This window comes from Anomaloglossus baeobatrachus, chromosome 1 (genome assembly GCF_048569485.1).
Source record: "Anomaloglossus baeobatrachus isolate aAnoBae1 chromosome 1, aAnoBae1.hap1, whole genome shotgun sequence".
Lineage (NCBI taxonomy): Eukaryota > Metazoa > Chordata > Amphibia > Anura > Aromobatidae > Anomaloglossus > Anomaloglossus baeobatrachus.
The window spans coordinates 374,808,431-374,834,971 of NC_134353.1; the positions used below are offsets into that span (position 1 = coordinate 374,808,431).

General features: G+C 46.8%; 1 protein-coding gene across 2 annotated transcripts in view; it reads right to left on the reverse strand.

Annotated features, from left to right (window-relative positions):
• PDE4C (phosphodiesterase 4C) overlaps positions 1 to 26,541 on the reverse strand; it is a 574,417-nt gene that overhangs the window by 335,089 nt on the left and 212,787 nt on the right. Inside the window, exon 1 of one of the 2 annotated variants that reach the window (XM_075352496.1) lies at positions 10,906 to 11,273. The exons of the other annotated variant lie outside the window; for it this stretch is intronic. Within the exon in view, the coding sequence (XP_075208611.1) occupies positions 10,906 to 10,952 (47 nt within the window). The 5' untranslated portion in view covers positions 10,953 to 11,273. Of the gene's footprint in view, positions 1 to 10,905; positions 11,274 to 26,541 lie in introns of those variants that run through there. 2 annotated transcript variants of the gene reach the window in all.

Below are 26,541 nucleotides of genomic sequence, written 5' to 3' on the forward strand. Positions count from 1 at the left end.
GCCGTTTGTTTACCGAGAACTGTGTCGTGTTTACTGGCTGAGTGAGTACCTCCGTGCCGTGCGGCACAGCGCTGTCCCTGCGCCCCTGCACCTCCACAGGCCCCATCCCCGCCTGTCCACAATCCCATCCCATCACCGGGCCCCGGGAGCACCACGACCCCTACCCACGGAGGGGCAAATCAACAACTGGCTGCTCCGTACCATCACTCCCGGGCTCCCCAGAAAGAGCAGCGGTGGTGTCCACTTAATCACCACAACCGTGGGTGGCGTCACGGACAATAAACCATCCCAAAACACCAATTCCCCTTTTCACTCACGGGCGAGGAGCGCCGCTCGAGTCCCCGGGATCCGGCCCATCGCTCGAGCCACCGAGCAGCAGCAGCAGGCCGCAGTGCCAGCCGGACCCGAGCAGTGGGAGAGCGCGGCGTCCCCTCCTCCGCCGCGACACACCGATAAACGATCGCAAAAGCGTCGTAAATCGGTGATCTGTGTAGTTTCGGTCATTTTCATAATTTCGCTGCAGCGACAGGTACGATGTTGTTCCTCGTTCCTGCGGCAGCACACATTGCTGTGTATGAAGCCGCAGGAGCGAGGAACATCTCCTTACCTGCGTCCACCGGCTATGCGGAAGGAAGGAGGTGGGCGGGGTGTTTACGTTTCGCTCATCTCCGCCCCTCCGCTTCTATTGGCTGCCTGCCGTGTGACGTCGTTGTGACGCTGCACGACCCGCCCCCTTAGGAAGGAGGCGGGTCGACGGCCAGAGCGACGTCGCAGGGCAGGTAAGTGCATGTGAAGCTGCCGTAGCGATAATGTTCGCTACGGCAGCTATCACAAGATATCGCATGTGCGACGGGGCGGGTACTATCGCGCTCGGCATCGCTATCATCGGCTAGCAATGTCGCAGCGTGCAAAGTACCCCTTAGACTCACCTTCCACTGTCTTCATATTTTTCCAGCGTTGCATACGTCTCCAGCGATCTGTAACCTGCCAGCAGCTCCAGTGTTTCATAGAACATGCCGCCATAGGTCACAACTCAATACATCTCTATGGGAGCCTTGTTTTGGCCTCATTCTGGCTTTCATAAAAATGCATTGGGAGATTGTGGTGTAATTTCTGACTCCTGGCCAGTCAGAACTTATAGTAATATATAGTTATATTTTTACTGGAACGTCATGGGTTAAAGGTGAAGCCGGAAGAAGGTAAGTATAAGACAGGGGCCATGGGGCTTAGATTTAAAGCACTTGAAGCTGCTACAGCTGCATCCATGACTGAAAGCCCAAAGCTGCTGGTAGGAATAACCTGCAGATTAATCCCACATCTGCAGTTTATTAGAATTTTTTACAGGATTGGTTCCCTTTAAACTAATTAAAGGTCCTTTAATATGTAAGTGTGACGCCCCGGACTATTCGGGTCTTCCAAGGTAGTCACACACAACACCACACCCCATCCCGATTAGGTAACACCAGCCAACCTAAAAACCATGTCACCACCCTCCAGGTTTGACGTCCACACCAGGTGGGGGCGGAGCCAGGTGGTTGGCTCCGCCCACCGAAGAGTTCACAGGCCTCGAGGCGGCAAAATACACAGAAGAGTTCAAGCACAAGTGCAGAGCAGTCAAGGTCACGGGCAGTCCTGTGTCCCGGCCCTGATAAGAGACTACCAGCTGGCTGGGTTGGAGCCCAGTCGCCATTGGCAAGGAGGCAGACGGTGGTGGCCACCTGCAGGAGACCGGGAATACGACCGGCGGAACCGTAAGGGACCGGGACAGGGTAGTGGTCCGCCGGAACCGCACCGAGGAGCCAACTGGATACCGGAGCACCAGGCAGGGTACTCAGACCCAGTACAAAGCCCTGAACCGACAGGGCCGAGTCGAATCAACTGATTGCGGACTGGACTTAAGGACCTATCCCACACAAGTCCCTTTAGAAGACAACAGCCCAACCATACAGGGTAAAGTCACCACCAAGGCATAGAGACCCAAAGGGCCAGCGTCTGCGGGCAAACGGTCTCCTCCGGCCAATACAAGTTGGGGAGCGGACTACCGGTGTCTAAGCATAGGAGTCAAACATTTACACACAGAGGTGTAGGAGAAAGGCGGAAACCACCAACCGATTCCAGGAGAAGCTGCAATCGGCTGCGGGCCCCGTTCATCACTCCGTTTGGTTTACCAGAGACTCCAGTGTCATGTGTCAGAGTGAGTACACCAGTGCCATCAGGCACCGCACCGCAACACTTCACCCTGCACCCTGGCCCTCGCCTACCGGGCCCCGGGACAAACATCTCCTACCCACGGAGGGGTCAACACCTAGCTGCGCCACTACATCGCTCCCGGGAGCCCCGTACCTTCACCGCAGCGGTGGTGTCTACAATCATCACAACCCGTGGGTGGCGTCACGAACTATCATCCCAAATCAACCACCCAAATCCCCGCGTGTAGCGCCAACTCTCTTGCAGAGCGACGTGACCCCCGGGTCCGTGAGAGGCTTGAGCGCACCACCCACAGTACGAGCACGGATCTGAGCGGCTCGGCGGTCGCAGCCGAGTCCGTGGGGCGGTAAATAAGCAGTGACTGTAGCTGCTCCGTGCACACCCTCATGACTGAAACATGGCAGCTTTCAGAAGGAATAATGTTCATTTTCTCCAGATAGCCATACTTTCAGTAAGCCCGGGCAGCATTTTAACACTGTTTACCTGTAGATAAACCCTTCATCTGCAGGTGAATAGTATTTCCAGAGGTGGCCCCACGAGAAATGTAATTGCCCACCCCTGCATTAGAGATGCACTGGACTGAAATTGTAGGCTTTCAGCCTAGATGGAGGCATTTAAGGTTAGGTTCCCAACAAAGGGGTACACCTTGTCGCTGGCTGTTGGGCTCTCATAAATTGAACTAATGTATAAAAAGGCTGCAGCCTACTACTAGAGACATTTTCACTGAAATAATCCAGATGATCAGCTCCAATGGTCTGATTACTGCAGCTTGTAATCAGGGCACCATTAGATGATAGGCGATTGTAAAATATAAATGGCATCATACAGGGGCGGACATGTCATTGGTGCAACCTGTGCAGCACAGAGACTGTAGAGGTAAAGGAGGTGCAGTTCTATTTCTAAAGGCGTCATTGACATGTCAGAGCTTCTAGTACGTATGGTATCAGGTTTGGTTTTTTTTTAATGGCTATAACACGTGCCCATAATCTATGGTGTTCTTCACATGTCTGTGTTTGAAGAAGGCCTAAAGCAGAGGAACTATGCATTATGATGAGCTATTGGACTGCAAAGGGCCCTCTTCTGTCTGTGTCCACCCCTGGCATCATAGTTATATTTGTAGTCAGCCATGGGAATACGGAATTCTTGCAAGTGGCAAGCTTAGCAGTTATAGCTGTGTCTTAAAGGGTTTGTCCACATTTAGGGTCATTTTTGCTAAAGCCCCCGTCACATTTAGCGACTTACCAGCGATCCCGAAAATGATGCGACCTGATAAGGATTGTTGGTAAGTCGTTGAGAGGTCGCTGGTGAGATGTCACACAGTCAGACCTTACCAACGACTCAGTAACGATACAGATCGCGGTAGCGACCTGTATAATGATCTCTGCTGTCATTGGTACCCTGTCACAGTGTCAAACATAGCGATGCGTCCTGCTCAGCAGGACATCGCCTTTGAAGAAAATGGTCCAGGACATTCAGCAACGACCGGCGACCTCACAGCAGGGGCCAGGTCGTTGATGGATGTCACACACAGCGACATCGCTAGCAAGATCGCTGTTGCGTCACCAAAATCGTGACTCGGCAGAGATGTCACTAGCGATGTCGCTTAGTGAGACGTGGCCTTAATGAAGGACTCCGTACTGCAGACTTCTGGCTATTGAATGGATTTAACCTCGTGTCCATCAGTGGGCTTATGCTGATGGCCTAAAGGCCCCGTCACACTAAGCAACATCGCTAGCAACATCGCTGCTAACGAACAACTTTTGTGACGTTGCTAGCGATGTTGCTGTGTGTGACATCCAGCAACAACCCGGCCCCTGCTGTGAGGTCGTTGGTTGTTGCTGAATGTCCTGGGCCAATTTTTAGTTGTTGCTGTCCCGCTGTGAAGCACAGATTGCTGTGTGTGACAGCGAGACAGCAACAACTAAATGTGCAGGCAGCAGGAGCTGGCTTCTGCGGAGGCTGGTAACCAATGTAAACATCGGGTAACCAAGAAGCCCTGTCCTTGGTTACCCGATATTTACCTTTGTTACCAGCCTCCGCCGCTCTCACTGTCAGTGCCGGCTCCTGCTCTGTGCACATGTAGCTGCAGGACACATCGGGTTAATTAACCCGATGTGTGCTGTAACTAGGAGAGCAGGGAGCCAGCGCTCAGTGTGCGCTGCTCCCTGCACGTGTAGCTCCGTGCGCTGGTAACCAAGGTATATATCAGGTTGGTTACCCGATATTTACCTTAGTTACCAAGCGCAGCATCTTCCACGCGGCGCTGGGGGCTGGTCACTGGTTGCTGGTGAGCTCACCAGCAACTCGTGTAGCGACGCTCCAGCGATCCCTGCCAGGTCAGGTTGCTGGTGGGATCGCTGGAGCGTCGCAGTGTGACATCTCACCAGCAACCTCCTAGCAACTTACCAGCGATCCCTATCGTTGTTGGGATCGCTGGTAAGTTGCTTAGTGTGACTGGACCTTAATGTGAGAGTTTGGAACTACGTTATCTGCCATCTCCTAAGCTCCTTTTAGCTGACATGCCCACAGACCACATCAAAGTTTAATGTGCAGAGACACAAAAAGCCTGTAAAAGCCAAACGGTGCAACATTTTTAATGACACTGTATTGCAAAACTAATTTTTAACCCCAAACTGAATGCTTTTAAATAAAAAAAAAATGTGGTGGACATTCCCTTTAACATACTTATCATAGCAGATAAGCTCTTGCTCAGTTAGAGAACTGCACACAGCAGAGCAGCCTGTTCTAAACAGCCTGTACCCATATACATAAGTCTGTGTTAATAGCAAAATATAGGCAATTGTGTTTGAAATGTTTCTAGTAGGTCAGATCCGGTTGTACGAGATGTGGAGGTCCAGCCCCAGCTTCACTGACATGAGGAGTATTATCCACATGTCACTTACATGAGGGTATTTGTTACCTTTGCTTTCTGTGACTGTTGGTATGTTTTTAGTCCACACATTAGTACATGTTGCAACAACTCAAAGCGGTAAAAGCAGCATACACAAAGGAAACAAATAATGCAGGCAGTGACATGTCTGAAGGGTCAGGGCCGTAGATTAAGCGTTCTTGAAGAAATGATATATACAAAGGGACTCTCCTAGAACTCACATACACAGCAAATGGTTCTGCTAAAACAGATTCCAAGCATTGCCTTCTGCCATACGTATGTTCTCTATACAGATGACTGATTTTAGTATAGATGACTCATTTGAAGAAGCACTTTAAATATATATATATATATATATATATATATATATATATATATATAAAAACTCGCCTACCACTGCTCCCTTCGGTGTCCAGCGTCGTTCTGCTCCTCTTCTCAGTGATGTCACTGCAATTGCGACTACCAGATCACTTTATGTGCTATGCGTGAGCAGGAATTCTCTTTTAGGGTTGTTTTCCACTTGCGAGAGGCTCGCGCGTATCTCGCATTGCATTAACCGGTATGGCCTGCCTCTTTCACGACAGGAGCGGGTCAGCTGCATGTATTTCTATGCAGCTGAGACGCTCCTGTCGGGAAAGAGGCCGTCCCGGGTAATGCAATGCGAGATACGCGCGAGTCTTTCGCAAGTGAAATCCTACCCTTACAGTGCTTAAGTGGGCTATATTGTTAATGAATTATCGTCGGGGTCACGGTGTTTGTGACGCACATCCGGCATCATTAACGATATTGTAGCGTGTAACAGTCATGTGCGACCTTAAATGATCGCAAAAGCGGCAAAAATCGTTTGCTGTGGAGAGGTCGTCCTAAAACAAAAAATCGTTTTCAGGATGTTAGCGATGTTGCTCGTCGTTCCTGCGGCAGCACACATCACTGTGTGTGACACCGCAGGAGCGACGAACATCTCCTTACCTACCCCACCGGCTATGTGGAAGGAAGGAGGTGGGCGGGATGTTTACGTTCCACTCATATCCGCCCCTCCGCTTCTATTGGACGGCTGCCGTGTGACGTCACTGTGACGCCGCACAACCCGCCCCCTTATAAAGGAGGCGGGTTGCCGGACAGAGCGACGTCGCAGGGCAGGCAAGTACGTGTGATGGGGGTAAGCGAGGTTGTGCGCGACGGGCAGTGATTTGCCCGTGTCCTACAACCGACAGGGGCGGGTACAATCGCTTGAGATCTTGCTAGCGAGATCGCAGCATGTAAAGCCCACTTTACTCCTGTAAAAGTCACTTCGGGTCACTCTAAGCCCTGTGTGACATGGACGGTCTGGAAAGGGGTGACATCACTGAGAAGAGGAGCAGAACAACACTGGAAAGAGCAGAGTTAGGTGAGGATATTAATACAGTACATTATATGCACATATACACACATTTAATAAAAAAATATATACAAGGGAGTGCTTCTATAAGGGTTTAATGTAACCAAAGCAGAAATGGAAATGAATGGATTTATGGCCATGTACTATTGTAAAATTTGACATTTTTTCCATTCCCAAGAATGACACATGTGCACATTGATTGACTAGAAGTAATGAGTGACAGATATAAATATTTTATATCCATATTATGTGTCTAAGCATAAACTGCCTCTGCTGAAGGGCCAGTATCTAAATCTGATTTAAAGGTCTCGCACAGGGTGGGTTCATTCACTGCAGATTGTAATAAGCCGTCTCTTTTCTGCAAGTTTCCTTCAGATGAATGGGATAGCTGTAGAAATGTCTGCAGCATGGGAAATTATTATCCAAAGGGTATGTTCCCCTGCTGCAAAAATAATCCACAGAAGTGAAAACTTTTGCCTTTCATGCCTAAATGCAGATTTGATTCGCATTGACAAAATAAAGGGTATAATCCACAGTAACCTCTTCATCAGATATTCTCCGCAGTGAGAATGAGGTCATCAGTGTTTTTAGATCTGATTTTCATCTGGGTTTAAATTTTTCCTATCACTTTTTCATCAGTGAATTTTGCATATCAAAAAAAAATTGCAAAGCTTGTCCAGCTCATTACAATATTAATCATAGACTGCACATTGATGCCATCTATTTTCTACCCATGATTCTCAAGGAACCATTGATCTGTATGGGTAATTTTGATTTACAAATCAAAAAACGGATATTTTTCTGCCATTTTTCTTTTTGCAAAAACATGGTCTGCTGCTAAAAAACATGACTATGTGACTAACATCATAGACTCTAAGGGGCACTTTGCACACTACGACATCGCTAGCTGATGCTGCGATGTCGAGCGCGATAGTACCCGCCCCCGTCACAGCAGCGATATCTTGTGATTGCTGCCGTAGTGAACATTATCGCTACGGCAGCTTCACATGCACTCACCTGCCCTGCGACGTCGCTCTGGCCGGCGACCCGCCTCCTTCCTAAGGGGGCGGGTCGTGCAGCGTCACAGCGACGTCACGCGGCAGGCGGCCAATAGAAGCGGAGGGGCGGAGATGAGCGGGACGTAAACATCCCGCCCACCTCCGTCCTTCCGCATAGCCGGCGTGAGCCGCGGTGCCGCAGGTAGGAGATGTTCCTCGCTCCTGCGGCTTTACACACAGCGTTGTGTGCTGCCGCAGGGGAACGAGGAACAACATCGTACCGTTGCTGCTGCGCAATTATGGAAATGTCGGACACTACACCGATAATACGATTACGACGCTTTTGCACTCGTTAATCGTATCAAAAACGCTCTACACACTACGATATCGACAGCGACGCCGGATATGTGTCACTTTCGATTTTGACCCCACCGACATCGCAGCTGTGATGTCGTAGTGTGCAAAGTACCCCTAAGGTTACATTCCCACAATCGGGATCAGTTGAGATTTTGACGCAGCAGAATTTCCGCACCATCTGCACACCTCAGTTTACTTGCGTTTTTTTAATTGCGTTTTAACGTGATTTTGACGCTGCGTTTTTTGTCTCTGTTTAGTGTGTCATCCTTTTAATAAAGCTGTTTTGTTTTTGAATCTTCCTGTTATAGACATCCTTAGGTGTGCATTGTATGCCTTTCCGCCGTGTAAACGCAGCTAAGGCTATGTTCACATTTCCGTGTTTTTGCATCAGTCACCTGCGTTGCTTGACGCTTGTGACTGATGCGTTGTACAATGGGTGGCAAGAAATGGAATTTATTGTCATGAGAAAGCGGATTCCGTGAAATAATTTCAGTATAAAAATGAGAGAGAGAATGATTAGCTGATCGTTCACAAAAGCCGGCCGCCGGGCAATCAGCTGGTTACTCAGAAAAGCCATCTGCTGGGCAATCAGCTGGTTACTCAGAAAAGCCGTCCGCCGGGCGATCAGCTAGTTACTCAGAAAAGCCGGCCGCTCGGTGATCAGCTGATTGCTCAGAAAAGCCGTCCGCCGGGCGATCAGCTGATTGCTCTCAAAAGCCGGCTGCCGGGCGATCAGCTGGTTACTCAGAAAAGCCGTCCGCTGGGCGATCAGCTGATTGCTCAGAAAAGCTGGCCGCCGGGCGATCAGCTGATTGCTCTCAAAAGCCGGCCGCCGGACGAACAGCTGATTGTTCCGGCCGCTCGAACTGCATTTACAGGGGATCATGTTTTTTACTGTGCACATGCTGACAGTAAAAAATCGATCTGCTGCACATAAAAAACGTTACATTCAGCGTTGCTCACGCCTGACGGTCAGTCAGTAAACGACGGATCGTCAGGCGGCAGATGCAACGCAAGGCCATCAGTCACAATCTGTCGCTCATAGAAGCCTATGGGGAAAAAACGGATTCCTGTAAAACAACGGAAATGTGAACATAGCCTTAGGGTACTTTCACACTTGCGTTGTTTTCCTTCCGTTACAATCCGCCCTTTTGGAAAACAGCGGAATCCGTTAACGGATTCCGCTGTTTCCCATAGACTTGTATGGGTGACGGATTGTGCCAAAAGGACCTGCGTTGCTTCCGCTGGGCGACGCTCCATTGCTTCAGCCCAGCGCGGGAGGAACGCAGCATGTAACGTTGTTTTGAGCAGCAGAATCCTCAGGATTTCACTGCGCATGCTCTTTTTTTTTTTTTTAAAATGACAAACTTTATTTTGTCTCGCAGTGGCCGAACGTTCAGCTGAGCGCTCGCCCGCCGGCATGCTCGGCCGCCGGCAAGTGACAGCGCTCAGCTGAGCGCTCACCCGCCGGCATGCTTGGCCGCCGGCAAGTGACAGCGCTCAGCTGAGCGACCGGCCGCCGGCAAGTGAGAGCGCTCAGCTGAGCGACCGGCCGCCGGCAAGTGACAGCGCTCAACTGAGCCACCGGCCGCCGGCTATTGAGAGCGATCAGCTGATCGTTCACAATAGTCTGCTGCCGGTAAAACTGTAAAGAAAAAGAAGAAAAAAAAAAAATAAAAAAAAAAGCTTTCCGTTGTTTTGTACGATTCGTAGCATCCGTTGTGCCACTATATGCAACGCATCCGTTGCATCCGTAACACAATGCAATGTTACGGAAGCCGTCCAACGCAAGTGTGAAACTGGCCTTAAGCGCATGTGAGTAGTTTTACCTGCTGATTTTCTGCATCTAATGCAAGTCTATGGGGAAAATCCGCTCATAAAACTGAGAAATGAAAATGCTGCGGCTTGGAAATCAGTAATAATATTTATTCATTTATTTAGCGCTATTAATTCCACAGCACTTTACATACATTAGTAATACTGTCCCCATTGGGGCTCACAATCTAAACTCCCTATCAGTACGTTTTTTTTTTGGAGTGTGTGAGGAAACCGGAGAACCTGGAGGAAACCCACGCAACACGAGGAGAACATACAAACTCCTTGCAGATGTTGTCCTTGGAACCAAGGACCCCAGCGCTACAAGACTGCAGTGCTAACCACTGAGCCACCGTGCCGCCCCATAGGTGAATTTAGGCAGCGTAAAAAAGAAGCTCAGTGAGTAGGAGATTTCTATTAATCTCATCAACTTTGCTTGTACTGTAAAATGCTGCGTTTTGGACTCAGTGACAATACGCTACGTTTAGAATGCGAGTAACACTCATCATACGTGCCCCAATGGGTAGGCTCTCTATCCTGATAGCCACAGCTAGAACATGTATGTGAAAACAGATGTCTGAATGAGGCCTAAGGGGTACTTTGCACACTACGACATCGCAAGCCAATGCTGCGATGCCGAGCGCGATAGTCCCCGCCCCCGTCGCAGCAGCGATATCATGGTGATAGCTGCCGTAGCGAATATTATCACTACGGCTGCTTCACATGCACTCACCTGCCGTGCGGCGTCACAGTGACGTCACACGGCAGGCGGCCAATAGGAGAGGAGGGGCAGAGATGAGCGGGATGTAAACATCCCGCCCACCTCCTTCCTTCCGCATAGCCGATGGGAGCCGCGGTGACGCAGGTAGGAAATGTTCCTCGTTCCTGCGACTTCACACACAGCGATGTGTGCTGCCGCTGGAGCGAGGAACAACATCGGACCGTCGCGTCAGCATAATTATGGAATTCGCCGACGCTACACCGATGATACGATTACGACGCTTTTGCGCTCGTTAATCGTATCATCTAGGATTTACACACTACGATGTAGAGAGTGACGCAGGAAGTGTGTCACTTTCGACATGACCCCACCGACATCGCACCTGCGATGTCGTAGTGTGCAAAGTACCCCTTCGGCTTCATCAACTACTGTCAATCTCTTCATAGGTTAAATAATATTATAAAAAAATAAGCAGAAGTTCTCAATATAGTATATAAAATACAATATACAGTTTATAATTTTACAATGTACGACCTACCATATACACGAGTGTCTTCGTATTGGGGACCGAGTATATGACAGCATTCTCTGTAAGATCTTTGGACAATTTGGGACCAAGCGAAGACGTGCGCTGGAATGTGCTACAGATAATCCTTGAAGTATCCCATGATTGGTAATCCAGAGCAGCAAAAAGGAGCAGATATCCACAAGCTTCTCTAGTAAGAATCCAATATTACTCCTTTGTATGTCATACAGTATGACACACAAAACAATCTAATTTGGGAAAAAAAAAAATTCCAGGAATTTCAGAAACCTGAGTGATCACTTTTGACTAAACTGACAAAACTGCCGAACAATCATGGTGGAAGTCAAACTTTCCACCGTATCCTAACATTATTTGTCTGTGTAGTGCCCCAGGAAAGCATTGGGTTTGTCCTAAGATGCTGGAGGAAGGATCTTCAGGGTCGAGTGCTGGACATGTGCACTGCTCTCCATCACATGCGCTTTGTTTTGACCCTCAAATCAGAGATTGGTACAATGCACTTTCTGTGTTTCTACTCTGCTGCCTGGGACTGTCCATGTCACTCCCCTCCCTCGCACACCCACAGGGTTAAGGCTAATTTGCACACACAGTAAAGGGAGGGCTCTAGTATTCGGTCTCTCCCCCTCTCCTTTTCCTGTGTGGAGTGTCTTGAATGTTCTGATACAACCTGACACCATGTAGGTAGAAGAAAAAACTTCAATTCCTTTCCGGTAGCTTCTCAATTGTTGCTAAAACAAAGTTTTAAAATATCCCATTAAAGCAAACACCAACAAACAAACAAACAGTGCCAAATTCCTTGGCACCGACAACAGGTTACAACGTGTAGGCGACCATCATTTCAGAACATGCTAAGGACTACCTGCTTTATTGTTATTTCTTTATAAAAGGTTGTTTTTCGCTTTCCTGAGTCTTATCTTCCTGTGGTCTACCTTGGTCATCACCGCTTGCTAAGGAGTGTGCCTTCGCTGTCGGATGAGGAAGCTTTCACACTCGTCTTTCACTTCCTCTACGTCTTTCTCATGTGTTACTCAAATCCTAACAAGCATACACCAAAAATTGGTTGATAAAAGACAACTAGGCTCAGACACATAAGTAGAAAACTATTTGTGTTGTATTTTTTATCTTTTAGGCTCGGAGTATAGCAGGAGTTACAGAACATGGACATGATACAAGTCCCAGAAGTCTAGCAGCAATAGTAAAGACTGGTGCTTACATTTTGCTATTTGAACTGATGAATGTTGTTTGATTTTTCTTCCTCCTGTATTTCGTAATACGATAAAAGGATGCGGAAATTGTAACTTTAGAGCAGGACAGGATAATTGGCTTTAAAGTAAGAAAACCAATTACATGAACTGTATAGTCACTTTGAAATGCATTGGTATTTTGATCCATTTTCATACCTCTTAAGTGTTCCCTGGTATGTTTGCTTCATCGACGCCACTGATTCCAGAAATAATTAAAGGGATCTGTCAGTATGGAAAGCTGTTCAAACCAAGTTCAGGCACTCGGTGCATCAGGGTGGGGCCAAATATTTAAGTGCAACCTATGGTTTTCCATCTATATCTGCCCTTCACTGGCACTTTAAAACCAGAGCTGTCAATCAAAGAAGATGAGGGTGGTGATAGAGGAAAAACAAGTAGGTGGGAAATTGACTTAAATGTTTGCCACACCATGGTGCACCAAGAGCTTGTACTTGGCTTGAACAGTCATTCTGTGATGAGTGCCTTTAAACGTTGTTTGATACATATTCACACCCCTGCATGTGTTCCATGGTATGTCCGTTTTAATCGGCACCACTAATCCCAGAATTTCTTAAATTTTATTGTTTTGTCCTGATTCACAACCTTTTTCAGAACACCCCCTATCTTCTGGAAAATCCCAGCATATCAGATTGTCTTCCACAATAGAAGCCTTTAAGGCCATGTCACACACAGTGACAACGACGACGACGTCACTATGTGTGACATCTAACAGCGATCAGACCCCTGCTGCGAGATCGCTGCTCGTACTTGAATGTCCCAGTTCATTTTTTGATCGCTGCTATCCCGCTGCGCCACATGAATCCTTGTGTGTGACACCGTAGCAACGACGATTGGGACGACGCTGAAGGCAGTGACATGGGCCTGAAGACCGTCGAGGTCGTTATGATCGCTGCTGCGTCGTTGCTTAAAACAACATGTTTGACAGCTCACTAGCGATCATGTAAGGTCGTTGTTATGTCACAGAAAATGGTGACGTAACAGCGACGTCGTTGTCGCTGTCGTTGTGTGTTACTCCAAATTAGATGTAACCTGAAAAGCCAACTCTTCAATAAAGTCTGCAAACTGCAATAAACTCATGGCCACCTCAATACTACCGCAACTGATCTAAACTCTCTGACCTACTTATTCTTACTCTCGAAAACCTTATACATTGTAAAATTGGAGAGCAGGGTCCTATCCCTGCATGTACCAGTTACGTCACTGTTTATTTATTTATAGCTTTTTGCATATTATATATGTATTATATGGATGTAAACCCTTTTCAATTTGATATGATGAATTTAGAGATGAGTGAATATTTTGAAATTTGAATTTCCTGAATTTGCAGGATTTTCACCCAAACTTTAACTAGCATTAATTTGAATACTGGAAAGCTTGTAATTGCTTGGAAAATACACATTAAGGAGAGGAGAGAGCTAAGACCTTGCTGACCATAAGAGCTTACACTCTACATAAGTGAGAAAGAGAGGACGAAGCTCACCATAAGAACTTAGATTCTATTGGATGAAGACGATCCTGCTGTTCAAAAGATCTTGCATGCTACAGGACAGCTACAGAGGACTCTGCTGATCATAAGCGCTTGCACTTTACAGGAGAGAGAGAGAACCCTGCTAGTCATAAGCACTTACAGTCCACAGAAGAGCTAAAGAGGAGCCTGCTGATCATAAGGGCTTACTCTGTACAGTATAAAGAGAGAGGACCCTGCTGATCATAAGAGCTTACACTGTACATAAGAGAGAGAGATCCTTGCTGACAATAAGAGCTTACACCCAACAGAGGAGAGAGATTTACACAGTTAGGCCTAGGACACACGGCAAGAAAAACGGTGCGGGTGCAATGCGATAAAAAAATCGCATTCCACTCGGACCAATATTACTCTATGTGCCCGCTCCCATGAGTGATTCATTTTCTCAGCCTTAATCGGACCAAGAAAACAGTCACAGCATGCTGCGAGTGGAACGCGATTCTGTTCCACTTGCACCCATGCAAGTCTATGGGGCAAGAGAAACATCACCCTGCTCTCGTGTTACACTGGTGTAATGCGAGAGCAGTGCGATTCTCACATCAGCCGGCAACGGAGGAGATAGGAAGATAAATTCCTACCTCCCCTCCTCAGCGCCGGCCCTCCTCTCCTCAGCTCCGCCCCCCCTCTGCAGATGTGGTCTGATTGCACGATCGGACCACAGTCGCATGACCCTCGCACATAACCCTGGGTGGCCTCGGCCTTAAACTAGCGATTGAAAATAACGCTGCTGTACAAACTGTGCTTCGCTGGGAACTACTGAATTGTGATGATCCCGGTACTGACTACCATTGTACAATGTAAGATAATTCGCTAGGTTTCATAACTGTAAGGTGTCGCGGGCGGGGAGGAGGGTGTCAGCACACTACGCTCGCCCCTTCTGCTCGGGTCCGGCGGCTGCTGCTCAGTGGTGGCTCGAGCGGTGGGCCGGATCCCGGGGGTTTCTCGAGCGGCACTCCACGCCCGTGAGTGAAAGGGGGGTTGTTGGGTGTGGGGATGATTATTGTCCGTGACGCCACCCACGGTTGTGGTGATTTCACCACCGCTGCTCAGTACAGGGGTCCCGGGGATGGTGATGCGAAGCAGCCAGGTGTTGTGTTGCCCCTCCGTGGGTAGGGGTTGGTTATCCCGGAGCCCGGCGATGGTTTGGGGGGTGCAGGGCCTGGTGGGCGCAGGGACGCGGGGGCAGCGCTGTGCCTTGCGGCACTGTGGTACTCACTCAGCCTGAGACGTGGACACAGTTTTACGGTAAACCAAACGGCTGGATAGACGGTCCCACGGACGGCTGCACTTGCTCTCCCGGTAGGTGATGGTGATGTCCCTCTTCCTTGCACCTTTGCGTACTTTTTGGTTGCGATGGGTCCCCACCGGTAACCCGCTCCCCGGCTTCAAGCTGGACCGGGGGAGCTCTACTCTTTGCCCGCAGGCGCTGGCCCTAAGAAACTGGTGCCTTGGCGGTGGCGGTGTTTCTTTTACACTGGCTGAGCTGTTGCCTTCAATCGGGACTTGGTTGTTGGGGGATCTACGTCCCCTTCACTGACGGATTCGGCAAATTATGGCGACTCCAAGCCTTGCCGGGGTCCGAGAGGCCCCTGCCCTAGTGCTGACTGTCTTTCGGAACACTGCTCCAGACCGCCGGGCACACAGCCTACGGGGTCCTTCCAGGAACTTCCAAACGGTCCCCCTCCAGACAGTCACCGCCGTTGCTGACCTTGCTGACCTGTCCTGCACACAGCTGGACTACTTCAGGCTTTTGCACGCTCTTTCTATTCTGTCACCTCACTTGCTTTCCTCCTTTTCCACTTTTCTACTTTCACTTTCACTTCCTTAGCTCATCTTAGCTGTTTACTCCTTCACTCCCCTAACTGAACTGCCTGGTTTCTCCCGCCTCCAGAGCTGTGAACTCCTCGGTGGGCGGAGCCAATTGCCTGGCCCACCCCCTGGTGTGCATCATCAGCCTCTGGAGGAAGGCAACAAGGATTTTTGGTTAGCTTAGATGTTCCTACCCGGGATGTAGGGTGTGGTGGTGTGCGACCCGTGTCCCCTGGCTTGCCCAGGGCGACACATAAGGCATTATGAGAATGCCACGTGGCAATGTAAAATGATCCAAGCCCACTCTCTGATGCTTCTGCAGTGTGGAAAATGGCGCTGGGTGGGTGTTTTGTTTTTGCGATCTGCAAATCAAATCTCAAAATGTTCAAATTTGTATGAATTCAAGAATTTCTGAAAAATTCAAATCAAACTCAATCCTCCACAAATAAGTGTGCTCATCTGATTAGATCTGATATGATGGCACTGTGAAAATGCACTGTAATTGTGCACAGAATCCGTCCTTTCCTCAACCCTGAATCTATTAAATTACCAGCTAAGTGCATACCCTCATCATCTTCCGCTTTAACTACTGCAACATCCTCCTTTGTGGCCTCCCTGCTAACATTCTCACACATCTCCAGTCCTTCCTTAACTCTGCTGCCTGACTAATCCACTCCTATTCTTGCTACTCCTCCACTTCTTCCTTCTGCAAATCCCTTCATTGGATCCCACATATCCAATTCAAACTCCTAAGAACGACCTAAAAAGCCATCCATAATCTGTCTCTTCTGTATATCTCTAAACTAATCTCCTGACACACTGACAGGCAAAAGGATAACAATGTTTTGAACTTTTGACTTTCAGGTTCCATATCTCACCATGCACTACAGCTTGGAGACTACCTTAATTCTATAGACAATCTTGGCAATCTCATACATAAATTTGACTTGCAACTATTTAGCATATGCCACTGCATTGTTACTGTTACTGTTTTCCAGTTGGTGGTGGAAAAACCTTTTTTTTCCTGTATACTACAAATTACAACCTATTTTCACATTCCCTTGTAGCTCAGTGTGTTATTTGTTTGATTTCCAAGCAAAATGTTACTGGTTCAAATAAAGGAACAGCTATGAAGAAGATTTTTCAGCTCATCAATACAAGAAAATCGGACAAGAAAATTGCCAAAATGCATCAAGATAGTGCTATGAAAGTTGGAAGAATATGAAATGAAGTCCGTTCATCCATTCAAAAGCTAAGTAGTGGAAGTCCAGGCAAAATATCAGAGTAAACAACTTGGCTCATCACTCTATCAGTTTTGGTGCGACAAGCACAACAGTGGAGGTGGCTCGTATGCTTCATAATAGTGAGATCACAGACGTCCATGAAAGCACCATGCGTTACACAAGTCTGGACTTGTGGCCCGAAAAAATGTGAATAAACCTCAAATTCATTATCATTATAGGAAGCTATAGCTCGAGTTAGCAAAAAAGTACAAGTGAACAAAAGAAAATTAGAAAGGGGTGATTTGAAGTGATAAGACAAAAGTCAATAGACTAGGCTCTGGGTGCAAATGGGTCTAAGAAGCCGGGAGCGAAACACGTGTCGGGGAATCGGGTGGTCGCGGTATTTACATCATCCCAGGTAACTTCTGCTCCGCAGTGGTGTCTTGAATCTTAAACATAAGATTTAGTGAATGAACTTACGTTTGGCACACTGCTTAATATTGCTTAACGGCAGACGCATGTTTAATTTTTTTGTGGCACTTCTAGTATAGTCTTGTCACAGAGACTGCTGGTTCATGGCATCCTATGGAGCAATTGGGATTTAGCACATAAATGTACTTTATGACCTTAATTGCTGATACTAACAAGGCTGGTTGTGTTTGGCACTGTTTTTACATCACGGCCCGATTGTTTCAGCTCTCTGCAATTCCGCCTATGGTAGAATGCAATTAGTTTTGCACATGCATGATGGACATATCTATATGTTATATCCGGTTGAGGCGGTCTTGCAGAGATGTAGTGAGAAACAATGGGCGATTATATATGTAATAGTGATGGTGACTATATATTTATAGGCAATAGGTGTGACCCCGGGGGGATTGTGCAATAGTACCTTCCGTGGAGGAATAAAATTTGCAGACTGTTTTGCACAGCCCGTCATGGTCATTGACATGGGCCTCTTATAGCACTAGTCACTTTATCATTAAGGTTGGTGCAATACACATTGGTCAGCTTGTAAATTATTTGAACATATATACAGCACTGGTCACTTTACTGGAGGTTAATGTGCAATATATTATCACTTAAACCCGTATATATTTGATTTTTGACTGCAATTTATCATTTTTATGGTGTGGTGTTTTTTCTGTGTATTTTTTGATGATAATAAAAACTATTAATTAATTGAAGAAAAAGCAGTATACATACCCAAGTGAGTTGAGTATTCACCAACATTGGGAACGTGTAAAAGAGATCTGGCATCAGATTTTGGTTGAGACATGCTTGAATCTGATCAAGAGCATGCCCAGAAGGATTCACGTAGTGTTGAAAGTCAAAGATGGATTTATAAAATACTAACTAAATAATAAAAATTAAAATTTAGATTTTTTTATTGAAGCAAAACAGTAACAATGCAGTGACATGACAGGAATCTGCATAACTAATCATACGCTAACTAGTTGCATGACAAATCTATGCATGAGATAGCCAAGATGATTGTCTATAAAATGCAGGTAGTCTCATGTTAGAAGTTATAGTGGATGATGAGATATGGAGCCTGAAAATCAAAAGTTTAAAATATCGTTACTAGGGATGATCGAATACCAGAAATATTTGGCTGCGCAAATATTTTCCAAATAGGTCGCCGATATGCGAATATTTGATGCGCAATGTAAGTCTATGGGAAGCCCGAATAGTTCTGAATAGTTGTTATTCGGGTTTCTCATAGACTTACATTGCGCATCGATTATTTGCGAATAGTCGAATAACGGCAACCTATTCGGAAAATATTCGTAAAACCGAATATTTGAGGTATTCGATCATCCCTAATCGTTACCCTTTTGCTTGTCAGCATACCTTCCAACATGTAATCTCTGTTCCTCTCAAAACCTCCTTCTCTCATCCACACTTATTTGATCCTCACCCAATCATCTCCAAGACTTCTCCCGAGTGTCCCCCACCCTCTGGAATGCTGTACTCCAACACGTCCGATTATCTGACACATTCACAACATTCAGAGGGAATTTGAAAACGCATCTCCTCCAGAGTTTACAACCTGCCATGTCCTCTTGTCACCTCTTCACTACCTGAGCTGCTGCAAACCCCCAACTTACCATCTCTCTCCCCATCATTCTATAGAATGGAAGCCCACAAAGGCAGGGCCCTCTCCCCTCTATCAGTCTGACATTTATAGTTTGTTCATTGTAAAATATGTCTGTATTTCGTATGTAACCCCTTCTCATGTGCAGCACCATGGCATCAATGGTGCTCTATAAATAAATAATGATATAGGCTCCATTGATCTTATTTGACATAGGTATATTCCGTTGTTTGCATTGGTTTCTAGAATCATATTACTATGCAATCTTGGTCTTACACTGCAAACCTGTCACTACTACTACATAAATGAAGACTTATAGAATATATAAATATGTTTTCATTCAAAGCCCATAAAGGATATAAAGTAGACAACACACTCATTATAAAGTGTGCGAACATGGAGTGAAAGGCTGCATGATTATGTGTTAGCTTGTAACATCTCAGAAGAACAATGACTTGCTGTAACAGCTTGATGTAAGATGACTCAGAAAAAGTTGTATTCGGATGAACCTACGTAAGCTAATGACCTGTCTCAATGACACGGAGAACAGCTGAAATGTTATTTCCTCCGAGATAACTACTTCCTGTGCCAGTAAGAATTTTTATCCTTCATTGGAAGATATAAACAGGAAAGTAAAGCAGGTTGTGGAATTCTGTTAAAGCAAGCTGGTGAAAGAAAAGAATATAATATGACTGCTATGATACGTAAGTTTGATACTGTATACCTAGGAAGGGAATCCAGGACTGATAAAACAATAAGCAAGGGTGCAGACGTTAAGGGGTACTTTGCACGCTGCGACATCGCTAGCCGATGCTAGCGATGCCGAGCGCGATAGTACCCGCCCCCGTCGCACATGCGATATCTTGTGATAGCTGCCGTAGCGAACATTATCGCTACGGCAGCTTCACACATACTTACCTGCCCTGCGACGTCTCTCTGGCCGGCGACCCGTTTCCTTCCTAAGGGGGCGGGTCGTGCGGCGTCACAGCGACGTCACATGGCAGGCGGCCAATAGAAGCAAAGGGGCGGAGATGAGCGGGACGTAACATCCTGCCCGCCTCCTTCCTTCCGCATAGCCGGTGGAGGCAGGTAAGGAGATGTCCCTCGCTCCTGCGGCTTCACACACAGCGATGTGTGCTGCCGCAGGAACGAAGAACAACATCGTATCTCCTATTGGTGCGACATTATGAAAATGACCGACGCTACACAGATAACCGATTTACGATGCTTTTGCGATCGTTTATTGGCGCATCTAGGCTTTACACGTTGCGACGTCGTTACCGGCGCCGGATGTGCGTCCCTTTCGATTTGACCACGACGATATCGATATAGCGATGTCGCAGCAAACAAAGTACCCCTAAGAGGTTCATCCAGGATTAAATCTTTTTCCCAAAAACACAACCTCTTTTGTCGATAACCTGAGTTTGGTATTGTACCTGAGTACAGACCTGTAGTCTCATTGATAGAGATAAGCAAAAGGAAATACAGTCCTTGTGCAAAAGTTTTAGGCAGGTGTGCAAAAAATTATGTACAATAAGGCTTGGTTCACATCATGCTTTCCGCAAACATCTGTGGCTCCGTCATGGCTTTCTTCTGAAGTCTTGAAGAACGGGATTCAGTCTACCAACAGGACCTTGGACTTTAATGAAACAGACAGAGTCACTTTTGGCTCTGACTTACCTAATTTTCGCAAGTATCTGGCTTGTTCAACCAGGCACAAAAACGTGGTTGGTTGCATTTTTGTGCCTGCTTGAAAAAGTTGTATACTGCCAAAATTAAGACCAAACAAACCACAAAGTGACTCTGTCTGCTTCATTAAAATCAATGGGCGGTTGGCATATACACGAGAATCCCGTTTATGAGCACTTCAGACAGAAGCCCTGACAGAGCCACTGATGTGTGACAAAAATGTGATGTAAACTCTGGCATTTCTTTGCACACTTGTCTAAATCATTTGCACAGTATTGTATTTCCTTTTGAACAAGGAGTTCTTCCTGAAAGTGTTGATGTGGCCCCCAAAAAACCCTGATCACAACATTGAGTTTGTCTAGGATTACATAAAGAGACAGAATGATTTGCACAAGCTTACATTCACAGAAGATCAGTGGTTAGTTCTCCAAGATGTTTGGGGAGGAGGTTGTCTCTAAGCAGATGTTTTGTATTATTGAATGAAATACCTTGGTTTTTTTTCTTTACTTTTTAAGTCATAGTTTGTAATTTTTATAGATTATTATGAAGTCCAGGCAATAGTGACCAGCTGTGCCCTTTTTATTTTAAATCCATTGTTTTTTTAAGTAGCATTTTACTGGATGCCACTATATATAAAAGGAAGGTGTTACCATTCTAAAGCCATGCCCAAGAGGAAGTCAACATGGTGAAACTCCAGTCAGGCTTTTCCTGTTATATGCTAGTGAAATAAAAGAACTTATACTTTAAAATTCTTATCTGGCAGTGCTTCACTATTGGGAGTGTCTCGGCTCACATCATTTTCGTTTTTTAATGATTGAGAGAGAGGATTGCTGAATCTTACTTATACAAGTGAATATTATCACCATGAAGAATATCTGTTCTGAAGATAAGAACAATCCCTATTGGGTTTCATCTTATTGGTATTGTCTGAGCTAAAGGGTGCTTTACACGCTGCGACATCGCTACCGATATATCGTCGGGGTCACGTCGTTAGTGACGCACATCCGGCGCCGGTAGCGACATCGCAGCGTGTGACAGCTAGGAGCGACGATCAACGATCGCAAAATAGTTCAAAAACAGTGAACGTTGACACGTCGCTCCTTTCCTTAATATCGTTGCTGCCACAGGTACGATGTTGTTTGTCGTTCCTGCGGCATCACACGTCGCTATGTGTGACACCGCAGGAACGACGAACATCTCCTTACCTGCGTCCACCGGCAATGTGGAAGGAAGGAGGTGGGCGGGATGTTACGTCCCACTCATCTCCGCCCCTCCGCTTCTATTGGCCGGCCGCTTAGTGACACTGCAGTGATGTCGCTATGACGCCGAATGCACCTCCCCTTGAGGGAGGGATTGTTCGGCGGTCACAGCGACGTCGCTGACCAAGTATGTGCGTGTGATGCTGCCGTAGCGAAAATGTTCACTACGGCAGCGATCACCAAATCTCGCACGTACGACGGGGGCGGGTGCTATCGTGTTCGACATCGCTAGCAATCGCTAGCGATGTCGCAGCGTGTAAAGCACCCTTAATTCCCATCTCTGTCAGTGTCATGGTAACTTTTTATTTATTTGTTTTGACAGACCTGTATACGGCTTAACTTTACAGGAATATATGTAGTTTTTATAGGTACAAATTTTGGATACATGTGAAATTTTGATCACTTTTCATTGCGTGTTTATTATTTTTTAGTTGACAGAACAGTGTGAGATCTTATTTTTTTACTTGATGAAGTGTAGTACTTATTGGTGCAACTGGGTGGTTTACAAGACTTGTTGATAGCTTTTTATTATTATTATTTTTTTTCAAGTGAAATGATTATAACATTGCAATTTTGGCTTTCTTATCTACGGTGGTTACTGGGCAAGATAAACACTGTAGTTTTATAGTGCAAATGCACATTGTTTATTTTTCACATGGACTAAAGGGGGCTTTTTACAGGCTGCGACATCGCTAACGATATATCGTCAGGGTCACGGTGTTTGTGACGCACATCTGGCATCGTTAGTGACGTCGCAGCATGTGACAGGCTGGAACAACCTAAAACGATCGCAAAAAAGACAAAAATAATTTGTTTTGGAGAGGTCGTTTAATTATAAAAACTCGTCAGGTATGTGTGACACTGCAGGAGCGACAAACATCTCCTTACCTGCGTCCACCGGCAATGAGGAAGGAAGGAGGTGGGCGGGATGTTCGGCCCGCTCATCTCCGCCCCTCTGCTTCTATTGGCTGGCCACTTAGTGACGTCGCTATGACGCCGAACGCACCTCCACCTTGAAGGAGTGATTGTTCGGCGGTCACAGCGACGTCACTGACAAGGTATGTGCATGTGATGCTGCCGTAGTGATAATGTTCGCTACGGCAGCGATCACCACATATCGCACGTACGACGAGGGCAGGTGTATCGCGCACAACATCGCTAGCTATAGCTAGCGATGTCGTAGCGTGTAAAGCACCCTTAATGGTCCACATGGAAACAAATCGCTGCAAGCAATATTGTGGTTAAATTTATATACCAGACTAGTGTAGAGATGGTCGAGTCCCTACGCTGTTTTAAGCTATGTTGTCTACCTGTACTGTAAAAGGGGTTTAATACAAAACATATAATATAGTGTTGATTGTTGTAAATGTGTGTTAACATGTAAATGATGATAGCGGAGTGTAGGTTCTCAATGTACCAGAGTTGGGGCTGTTATGAACTGGTAATCGTGGATGATCACAAATGCCATAAATCAGGAAAAAACAAAACCACAAGAGTAGTTGGAAACTAAGCTGACCGCAATCCCTTATCTATCGGACAACACTAGAAGTAGCAGTGGGATGTTCCTAACACACCTAGACACCTTGTGCCGGAGAAACTTGCTACACCTCAAAGACAGAAATGAGGAAACCTAATTTACCTCAGAGCAGTCCCCAAAGAAATAGCAAGCCCCTAACATGCAATGACGGTGATATAAGAAAACACAATACAGAGATAGAAAATATAGATCAGCAAAGGTGAGGCCCGACTTACTAGATACAACAGGAGAAGACAGATAACTGATTGCGGCCAGCAAAAAACCCTGCAAAAAATATCAAACTCATGATAGAAAAAAAATACTAAGACCACACGGTCTTCCCCTGCTATATCAGGTACTCTTGTGCCAGACACTTTAAACAGAACTACAGATATAATGGGAAAAAACAAAATCAAAGAACCAACAATATTCTAAAGTGCAAATAATCCAAAAATGAATAGGGAACAAGCTTCCTTTCTTGCTGGAGGAACTGCCCTGCTCACAAAAGCAGAGAGACAGATTCTCACATACAAGAAACCAAACACAGGACAAAATGGAATAAGCCGAAACACCCTTAACACTAAAAGTCCCAGAAATTTCGAGCTCTCCCCTGAAGTCCCGAAAGAGGGTCAAATGACCCTTAGTCCAAACTGACCTAACTAACTAGTCACTAAATGGCTAAACTCAATGGAAAACAACAACCTCCTGTGGTGCGACAGTAATGGCCTTATTACAGAACAAAAGACGGTAATTATAGGATGTTAGCTAAAATCCTTCAGGTAATTCTGGGTTCCAAAAGGTAGAAATGTTAAATGACCCCTCTCTGGGACTTCTAGTGTTAAGTGCAATTTCAGCAATTAAGCACAGAAACTAGAAAACGTATCTGGAGTAGATTCAGGCACAGAATAAATGGGAGGAACTGAAGGAAAAACTCCCAGCCATCTTCAGAAGCAGCAGGAAATATTTACCACCGGTGGCCTCCAGGTAGAAACTGCTCTCCTAAATACACTAGGCTGATCTGCAATAGGACTTCCTGAATTCCTAATTAATTCCAACACCTGTTTGAGTCACAGATTCAGACTCAGCTTCATTACCATTCCTGGCCACCAGAGGGAGCTCCACACCAGCACCCACTCGGATGACATTCACAACATGGGGCCATTTGCCAGCGAGCTGGAGCAGCGGTAGATTAGATATCAGATAGGACAGGGTTAAGTCAAGGTAGGGGAGGGGTGACAGTTGGCAAATCGGTTGGTTGGTAGTACGAGCCTCGTGGGGTCCTAGTTCTGGATAGGGTTTGACTAAGAGAAGACGTGGTCACTGTGTCACTGCCAGTCAGGAAGCACTGAGGTAACCTCGAGAGGTCCAGAGCCTACGGCTCACCCCGGTGGGCTTAGAGAGTCATGTGGCTAGAGCCGTTGGGGCCCAGAAGCAGACAAAGATGTAAGGAAGAGGGGGAATGGAGACACAAACCCAGTAGCTTGAGGATGAGTTCCAAGATAGCGGGAACAGGTTGAGAAATAATACCTCAGAAACAGAATGAGAACTGTGAGAAGCAAGGCCATGTCTGTCATAATGGTGTGAAGAGTAAACTGAACAAGTTTGATTGCCAAGTGAACTCTGGTGTTGTGTGCATTATTATTTTGTCTATGACGAGGACCAGTTGCGGGGTGGTGGACACCACCCTGAAGAAACCAGTAAGTGTCATGCACTCCACCTGAAGTCACACCCATACAAGGAGTTTCCTTGGCGAAGGAGCATGGCACCCATACAGCCCGGTGTCTGTGCCTTCCTTCATTAGTGCTTGTAAATAGCAGGCAGTTTCTCTCTTGTCCTCTTTGCAGGCGAGCACAGAGAGCTGCAGACAGAACCAGTCATATTTGAATTTGGAGGTGTGACTAGTCCAAATTTTAGAACAGCCATCTGAACCCAGCTGTAGGCCTCATTCACACGTGCATGAAAAAATTGTGTCATCACTGTTGTGGATCAGTGTGTTTTCAGTGTACGGTCTGTGTGTCTGTGACACCCCTGGACTATCAGGTCATCACAGGGTATTGCACAATCTACCCTGCCGTGCAGTATCCACCTCCTTCTTGGTTATGGGTCCCTAACCAAATGGTGTTGCCTACATCAGCAAATCAAATCCTAGATACACCCTGCACCAGACACACCAGTGTACGGCTTGAGTGGAATAGAGTCGCCCACCTGGGGGGTCAGGGAGGGGAGGTGAGGAGTGTAGTCAGTAAGAGTGTAGCAGTGGAGTGAGGAAGTAGCCCTCGAGCTGTGAGGAGCTCTGAGGAGGTCGGGAGTGGTGACTCCCATAAGAAAACTGTCTAGGTTGCAGATGGTGGTCTGGGCCTAGAGGAGTCGGACCCCTGGTTGCATGAGATCGTGGCAAGGGGCTCGGATCTGTCGAGCAGGACAGCCGGCGGCCTTGCACCATCACCGGGCTGGGACCGAGGCACGACGGGGTACGTGGACCCTAGGTCGAGGAGTAGCTGCATGCAACCCGATTAATTACCCGTGGAGAATGGAGCCTTCAAGATTCTTTTCTAACCGCTCCAAAATCAGGGCACTAGCGCAACGAGGGGGATAGGACTTTCCACCCAAAACAGTCCAGAAAATCCCAAGCGTGAGCCCTGAGAGCAAGCTCCCACACTTAGCCACAGTGGGGAGCAGGACCCGGCAAGTTTCACACTACTGGGACCACCAGAGAAGTAAACTTAGTGCCAGGAGGCAGGTAACGGATCACCAGGCAGCACCATTGAGGACGGAACCCGAACTAGCTCCCCTCAGCGGCAGCGGTGTCCAGAGATTTGGTTTACCCGGTTGTCGGTGTCTGCTTAATAGACTGCATGAGTGCAAGAGTGACCCCTGCATCCCATGGCCTATTACCCACACCGAGTCCTGGGGCATTCCCCCCTACCTGTGGAGGGTTCCAACACCTTGCTGCCCTGGGTACTCCCAACTGCAGCAGTGGTACTCCTAATTACCACACACCACGGATGGCGTCACAAACTCTATAATCCCTTGTAAATACCCCCTTCATTTGAGCGACCGCACAACCCCCGGGTCCGGAGACCCTCGAGCCACTGAGAATCCGAGCAGCTCAGCTGCTTCCACGGGGGCGGCACATGTCCATTTTTACCATCAGTGTGACTTTCGTGTGTCTTACCATCAGGTGTCATTAGTGTATCTGCTGGATCGTTAACTAAATAAATTACAAAGCTTCCCCTATACTTTGTAATG